General features: G+C 34.4%; 1 protein-coding gene across 1 annotated transcript; it reads right to left on the bottom strand.

Moving 5' to 3' along the window:
* Positions 1–2,701: 2,701 nt before the first annotated feature.
* Positions 2,702–7,579, bottom strand: LOC117112467 (interferon-induced very large GTPase 1-like). Its single transcript, XM_033255554.1, has one exon. The coding sequence runs from the start codon at positions 7,577–7,579 to the stop codon at positions 2,702–2,704; it is 4,878 nt and encodes a 1,625-aa protein (XP_033111445.1).
* Between the last annotated feature and the right edge of the window lie 1,197 nt (positions 7,580–8,776).

Genomic DNA, 8,776 nt, shown 5'->3' with positions numbered 1-8,776 from the left:
TAATCCGAAATAACGAGTTACTAATTCGAAATAACGGATTACTAATCCGAAATTTCGGATTACATTTTGATGATTTTATATACTTAAGTGGCACGAATAGGCTTTCGTAGTTTTCTGATATAATCTCTCAGTACATTATTTACATCTGTTGTGTAACTGTATTTGTTATTGATTCAATTCTTGCTTATTACAGTATTTAAATATTTGAAGATTAAAAAAAAAATATCATTTCTATACTTAATTTTTTCATTGGAGCCATTTTTACCTACTTGTCATTCGGGGCAATTTTTACTGGGGCCATTTTTTTCGGGGCCATTCTTACCTACATTCACTCAATTGTCAAGTCAATGGTTAATGTAAACATCATCTCATAAATCTCCAACACAGCTAAAAGGTGGAGTCTCATTTTAATGAATGTGCCAATTTGTAGCTCTTGGTCACCATAGCTTAAGTGACATGAGCAATCAACGCAGGTACTCATGAATATTTACACCACCCTTGGGCAATATGGTTACTGTCAAAATATTTAAACACAATAAATAGGCCCTATTCAAAGTGTATAAACCAAACATGTTATATTTCTTTTAATACTGTAGTGTTTAATTCGTGCAAAATTAGTAGCCTAACTAATTCAATAATTAATTCTAGTGGTACTATTTCCTCAAATTTTTGCACCTCAGCCCCAACTATGTTTTGTCTGTTGTGGGTGTAGACTCACAAAATGTCTCTCTACTCCCACCTTTCAAAACAGATCTGCGACCTTCTCTGTGTATGACATTAAACTCTATCAATGAAACTTTCTGAAACAATAATGAAAGTAGTAAATGTAAGTGGATCTAGATGAAACGTTTCAGAATAGTTGATCAGGGTCTAATAAAGAAATGTTAATCGTGTACGTTAATTTTCATGTATTATTTTTAAAAAATCATAATAGTATTTATTATTTTTGTTTTTCATATGTTTTACTTTATATTTGTTTTTCATTCTGGCAATAAGGACATAGTACAATTATAATTGCAGTTGTGGTAATTCTACTCTTCATTCCAGTTCTTGAGGTTTCTTTTCATCTGTTGTAGTTTATTGCAGAAAAAAAACAAATATTTACATGTACATTAATTGTATTATTAAGAATACTACATTAAGTTGAATAAATTAATTCTGAGCACCCTTTGCGGTTTCGCATTACTGTAACCTTGCAGCATGCAGGATATGTCCTTGGTAAATTAGGAGTTTGTGATTGGTAGCCTACAAATATGGTAGTGAATGGGTGTATACAAAACAGTCACTGACAACCAAAGTGTTTCAAGATTCAGTAATGTATTTATCATGATGCTAATTACCTACTAACAAGACCGTTCATGGTCAAAACAATTAAATAGCACGGGGGGGGGGGAAACCGGGGTAATAGAAGCTAACGCTAAACAGGGTTCGTGTTTCTAATTTTTGAGAAATGGAACCAGTCCATTACTTAGCCTGTTATTTTACGAATTTTATCTATGCAAACTACCTTTATCATATTTGAATTACACACAATAAGGCAAAATAAAATAAATTGTTTGTTTGCCCTTCTTTAAAAAAAAAATGATAAGTAGGGGCGGTAGAAAAAGTTTTTTTTTTAAATTTATTATTTTGTTTAAATACTCATCAGATGGAATAAAAATAACCCACAGAGGCCTAGAATGGCAATATCTTACATCAGACAACAACGAATTGTAGGGCATCTGGCAAAAAATAAAAATAAATTCACTCACATTTTTTTTTAATTTGTGAAAAAAAAAGCTAAAGAAAATTTTTTTAAAGTTTTTTTGTTTGTTTTTCCGCCCAGTGAGCTAGGGGCAGGTGGAGGAGGGCAAACAAACAATTTTTTTTGCCTAATTTAAATACATATCTAAGCAAAGCATAGGCCTATTCCAGATATTAATTATTAAAAAAATGAACATAAATTACATACGGTATTTCACAGGGTCCATAACCAGTAAAGATTCAAGTCATATTAAGTGCAATACCCAAAGCAATATCTGTAAACGCATAATTGCTGCCTTACTGTAGGCCTCCCTAATGAAACTGCTACAAATGGTATTGGCTAATACGACTAGACATACAGTATGTTAATTTGTCTTAAAACATATTCAATACTGATAATAATATTTTATGAGTTTTTTATGTGTGTTTTATTTACACATGCTCAAACTTAACCATATGTAATTTTAATTTTAGCAGGTTAGATCCTAAATTTAAACATCTAAACTAATTTAAGCAACGTACATGTCTTTTTAAGGTATAATCATTTAAAGGAAACTATCTATCTAAACACTTTTTTTCCAGCATATTTCTAATATAACATTGTATAAATAATGGAATAATAGTAGAAACAGTGCTCGAATAAAAAAACAATGTGAACTTTGTATCGGGCATCGCCTATCAACGAAAAAGCCCCTTATCAATTGTTTGAACCTGCAATCACTTGCTACGATTAACATCGACATTGGTTCTACAATCATACCATAATTGTATTTCTGGAATATGTTTTATCTAATAAGAGCATGCAATTGCATTGAGCTATATTGTTGCTTAAACTTTAAATTACATTTTAACCTTAAAGCCATTTGATGAATAATATCCTAGCTATAACATTTATCACAATTAGTAATTAATTAATTCATTAATATTACACTATATTACTGAAAATCATGATTTTTATTTATAGATTGTATGTATTTATCATATCCTCCTTCACTGAATCCCAAGTAATTTTCTTCCATCCATCTGGAATATCTGCTTGTTCACATTCATAGTATTTAGCAAGTTCCTCGTTGTAGGTTGCCATAAACCATTTCCAATATAGCTGCGACTCACCTGCTACTGGCTGGATTTTCCAGGCTTTGTAATACTTATCGACGGTTTGGTATTTTTTATGAGGATGCCATTTTTGTTTAGTGTCTTTATTTTTAAATGAATTATCTGACATCACTGATGTTGTGCATATGTCGATACTAAGTTTTCTACTCCGATGCCACTTATATCCAGCAACTCCACTTGGTCGATGGTACTCTGTACGGTGATCATCATACTTATCACCAACTTGAAGATCGCACGGCGCCTTACAGAACGGACATAACTCAGGACAACCGAGGAGATCTTCTTCAAAAAATTGTTGGCAAGGCTCAACTATGGCATTTAAAATACCCTGCGGATTGAATGCATCCATGATTTTGTCTTTAGATCTATTCAATTCACTTAGTAACTTCTCTTTAAGATCATCTACTTCAAAACTGCCATCCTCGTTAAAGAATCCCAACTCCGTTTTAACAGCTAGATCATGACCAATATGTTCAAGAAATTTAGGCCACCAACTGCTAATTTTGCATTTACGGTCGTAATGTTGACATGTGTCAGTAATTGCTTCCACAACTTTGACAAAAAGGCAGCCTAATTGTTGGTTATATATTCCTTGTAAAACAGAGTTTCCTTCATTCATTACATTCAGTAAACATGATTTTGTTATATATTCTCCAATATAGGTGCTCATGCACCGGTAAGGTTTTCGCAAATATTCTCGATAAAACGTAAAATGATGTTTCCTGGCTATATCAATCAGCATTTGTGCATGTAGCGACATCTTATTCGTAAACGCCCGAGAAGGAGAAGTGCGCAAATAATCAATCACTCCGGTTTTACAATGATTTGGAAGACAATATCTGATAGCACTTTCCAACTCTCGACTGACCACAGAAGCTGCTTTGACGTATATTTCTACCACAGTGCATTCATCACGAAACATTTGCCATAATCTTTCCTTTTGAGATTCCATGTATGATCGAGGGTCATTTTCGTGTCTGTACTGTATTTGCAACTCATTTAATTTTGGTATCATTGACCAGAGAATACACATTGTTATGCGAACTATTCCCTTTTCTTTGAATTTAATTTCACCCTCTATTTTCATGTCCGATAGTTGTGTTGCCAAGAAATCAAAAAGCTCACTTCCAAAACTAGCACTATAGTTTTTACACTCATTGCTGTAATTTGAAATCTTTCGTAATACCTCTGATCGCAATGTTTCTGTAAATGACTTTGCCTCGTCAAAACATGTTGATTTACTAACAGCACGCCCAGAAAGCAACCTAACACCCTTTGACAAAACACTACCAAAATCTAAATCATCTTCTCCTACAAATACTCCAGATTGATATAACCTACTGGATTTACTTGAGAGCATACGATTTACTTCCTCTTGGTAACGTGAATAGGATTTACGTGTTATTTCTTCAAGGGACGATTGTATTTGAATGTAACCACTGGAAGGGGCTATGTCTGAGATCCATTTTCCCCACTCTTCATCAAATGTTTTCTTTAGATCCGACCCGGATATAGATTCATTTTCACGAAATATTTCAGCAAGACCTTTAGCCTTTTTTAAGATATCTTTTTCATACCTTATCATACTCGAGTTTATTTCAGATTTTCCAACGATTTTCTTTCTGATAGACACAAATTCATCATTGATTTCTCTCCTAATATCAGCACATAGATCATCCCTCTTCAACTCCGTTCTGGCCTTCCATTGGCATGCCTTTGTTTCTCTGGCAAAATAATCTTCTATGTTGTTGTGGAAGGAATTTATATCTTTTTCGAATTTAGCAATCTGCTTTCCCAGTATAGATTTACCAACTTGATGTATCTCATTAGCTGTAAGTTTATTGCATTCAATTTGAAGTTCGTCTCCGTAAGTCATTGCGTTTCTTCTCAGTGTACGAGAATGCCTCACGTATTCTGTTTCTAGTGCATTAAAGGCCCGAATCTCGATTGTATTTTTAAAACTGAACACAAAGTTCTCACACAGAATTGCTTTCCAGAGATCCGAGAGCCTATATTTGAAGTCTTCAACTGTTTTAGCTTGGCAATTTCGCATGAATTCTATGATCTGTTTTTTGACTTGAAGAATACATTGACTGTAACCTGGATTAGGGGGTGCCATTGGTGGATCGCCTTGCCAGAGACTAGAAATATACATTATATGTTTATGTTCTTGGAATCGAATGACATCTGAAAATGTTTTATATTTTCCAGTGCAGCTTTCTTCTGTTGCAGCATTTAGAGTGATCTGATCCAACATACTCTTTATCTTTCTCTTATGAGCCGTATTTTTGTCGGATGCGGCAACATCGGTTACATTTTGATGGACAAATATACAGCTGGGTTTGATGTTTACATTTTCCATTTTTATGAATGCATGGACAGCAATCTGAAGAATGTCTTGCATTTCAGCTGCATTTTCTCCCATGATATTAAGCATTGTAACATCACCTAAACCAGTCACAAAAGTAGCCAGTTCGTTGTCACGGTTGTTATGTTCAGTGGTTGCTAATTCCGGAGCCCGTAAACCTTCTGTGTCAACCACTAGTATGTAGTCACACTTAGTATCTTCTTTCAAAGCATCATCCACTGGTATTAATTGAGCAAATACACCTTTAGTACACCTTCCAGCACTTACTGCAAATTGCAAACCAAACATGGTGTTAAGCATTGTTGACTTTCCGCTACTTTGGATACCTAGCACTGACAACACAAACATTCGTTTATCACCAATAATATTTGTTAGAGAGGTTAATACTGCTTTGATCCATGTGATGGGAACATGTGACGCATCGCCATCCATCAATTCCAGGGGATGTCCATCAAGTAACATGTTTGCTACAACAACTGGAAATTGAATAGTTGTATCATTTAGTAGGTTCATATGCCATTCCATTTCGTACACTTGTCCAATTTCTCTATTAAAGTGTTCTAAGCCCAATGAAAGATTAGAAAGCTTACTTTCTAGGTCATCAAGTTCTTTTCTTCTTTTTTCTGATTCTGGTGTTTCTCTGTTTTGATTTTTTTGCAAAATCTCGCACAAATCATTAAATTTTTGGATGTATTCCTGAAGTATTGGCTGCAGTGTTTCAATGCTATAAATATCAGTTATCATCTTAACAAAGCTGTGGAAATATTTCCTCTTTAGTGCTGGATAATTAGGCGTATACGATCTTCTGAATAACTTAAACATATCTGAAGTATGGTTGCCGAGACATTTTTGTTTACTTCGCAATTCTGTTATATTTAACTCTACCTTTTCAACGTATTTCTCTGTTTCCATGGTTCCTTTTTTCTTCAATCGATATCGTTCTTTCGTTTCCTGTCCAATTTCTATTGTAATCACATGCAATGGTAGATGTTTTTCTTTCCCATGCAGTTTTAGACATTCCGACATCATGTCCACATTCTCTTTCGCCTGTATACAGTTCAGTGTGCTTTCGTCTACATGGAAACGCATTGTTTTTGCAAGGTCAGCATACATTTGAATACTTCTATCTGTTACAAAATATCGTCCATTTCCCTTGTAAATACAAATAAGACTTTTCCTAATTTCCCCACTTACTTGCAACTTATTTTGTTTTGAAGAATCAATTAACCTTAAATGCTTATCCTTTACAGTTGAATATTTTTTTTCCAGTAGGCTAATTGATTCTTTCAAATATTGCCCAGGGGGTCCATCTGCAACAAGTATTAAGTGCCCATTTTGTTTGTACAATGATTCAAGTAAGACAGTGTCTTCTTCCTTAAATTCATCAGAGGACGTGAAGGCAATAGTTGCTAATGATATATCAGATAAAAATGCCGATTGTTCTTTGAGATGGGATGCATTTCCCCTCAAATTCATAAACGTGATGGCATCAGGAAAAGTATCTTGATGTTTCCCAGTTGGTAAGTACCACGCCATTTCAAGTAGACCAACAGAGATTTTTTTTTCCAAAGTACCACCTTTACATCCAGAGTGAAAGAAAATGTCATGTTTAAAATCACTGATAACACAGTTTAGTATTTTAGATTTTGACAACCGAGGTCTGCCCAAACGGATGGCACACACAGTTGGCAACGGATAAAATAGCATTGATCGTTCACATGATAACCCTGAGCACGTTTTCCATTGTTTTCTCAATGTGCTCATCGCCCACAAAAGCATTTCATTTGTATGCGGAATGGTGTCGATATATGGTAACAACAATGGAATAGCGAGTTGACACATGGACATTTTTTCTACTAAAAGTTGTCTCAAGAAATCATCGCAACACAAAAAAAGTGCTACCAGCGCATCCAAAGGACTTAACTCTATTGTGTCAACAGTGTTGTTTGTAGTTACTTGCAGAAGAGACGAAAATTCGAATCCAGAAAGTGATGGGTTCTGATTCAATTTAAAACACCGTCCTTCATAGTTACACATTATAAGATTTTGCAAAATATACCATGGAATCTTGCCAGGATCATTGAGATCATCGGATGAAATGGTATTTTCCGTAACCACAAGTGCCTTTTCCCGGGTTAGTTTTTTGGGATAATACTCTTGTAGTTTCAGATGTTCTATCACATCATGATATACACCTCCTTGTATGTATTGATGCAATGTTCGTTGTGCTCCTTTGAAGTCACGACATTGCAAAACAAGTTGTGTAATGTTTTTAATCTCCTCAGGTATCACATCTTCAAGGTTTTCGAATGTATCTGTATATACACTTTCACAATCTGAATCAGAAGCCATTTTACTTGCCATCAATCCAAAACTTTTCCACCTAGTAAAAGAAAATGTAAAATGCTTTCATAATAATAGTACTGTAATTGGCAAATTTAAAACAAATAAAATTAATATAGTCAATAGCTGTCGAATGGTATTTTGTTTTAACAGAGTAAACATGTTCTTAGGAGGCAATTAACTTTGGAGATGGTCGAGTTTATGGGATGAATACTGTACTTGAGTTTTGTCATGGATAATAAGTTTTAGTATAGGTAGTTGAGAAGAACAAGGACTAAACTCGATGAGCAGACGTATTCACAGTGATAATGGTATTTATAATAATAATGCAATGTTTCATTAGAGCAAACAGAAACCTGTATTTGTAAACAATTTAGGACCAAATTAAAGTATGTATGGCCAACAGCTGCGAAAATATGGATAATGTAAGTATAGTAAATGGCTTTCCGGTCATTTAAAAAGTGTGCCTTAGAACAAACAGAAACCTGTATGATATGAGCAATTTAAGACCAAAATCATGTCTGTATGACCAACAGTTACGGAGATATCCAGAAACGGGTGTCTAGAAAACTAAGACATAAGATATCTTAGTTTTCTAGATCTAGAAAACTAAAGATAAATCTTACTTTTCTAGATCTAGAAAACTAAGATTTTTAATGATGGGTTGTACCATTATATCAAGTGAGAATTATATAGGTCAAGTCACGTGACCTTGACCTTTGACCCGAAATATCACAAAAGTATATATCTCGATTTTTGGAAAATTCACCTCAGTTAGAACACTTAGCCCACATGATGCCCCTAAAGTTTCATTGTGGGCAAATGAAATATATTAGCTCTAGACTACATTTTGTGCCTAGGTATTGATAGTTTCACTGAGTTTCCAGGAAATCTGCTGAGATTCTATAAAATTTGGCACCCATAGTATAGTGAAAATCAGGGGCCCCGTGACCATTTTTCTGGGATTAAGGTTTCACTGCTGATTTAGTATCACTAGGGTATAAATAAGAAATTGAGCGAGGGAGAACCTCCAGAAAAATGGCGGAACATATTTTTTGGCGGCCATTTTGAAAATGGTTTCGAAAACGTAAAATGGCAGCCATATTGAAACTCAAGATGGCCGCCTTTAAAATGGTTAAAAATAATTTTTCAGGTTAATTCCACATTTCCTCTATGGAAAATGGTAAATTTGGATCTAATCATATG

The sequence above is a fragment of the Anneissia japonica genome, unplaced genomic scaffold (assembly GCF_011630105.1).
Source record: "Anneissia japonica isolate Jap-2015-1 unplaced genomic scaffold, ASM1163010v1 scaffold56259_len31681_cov111, whole genome shotgun sequence".
NCBI classification, from domain to species: domain Eukaryota; kingdom Metazoa; phylum Echinodermata; class Crinoidea; order Comatulida; family Comatulidae; genus Anneissia; species Anneissia japonica.
Note: the sequence above shows the minus strand (reverse complement) of the source record. Positions and strands in the feature narration are given on the sequence as shown.

What these genes read in the sequence shown, in the direction of transcription:
- LOC117112467 (XM_033255554.1), bottom strand. Translation starts at nt 7,579, where the DNA reads ATGGCTTCTGATTCAGATTGTGAAAGTGTATATACAGATACATTCGAA.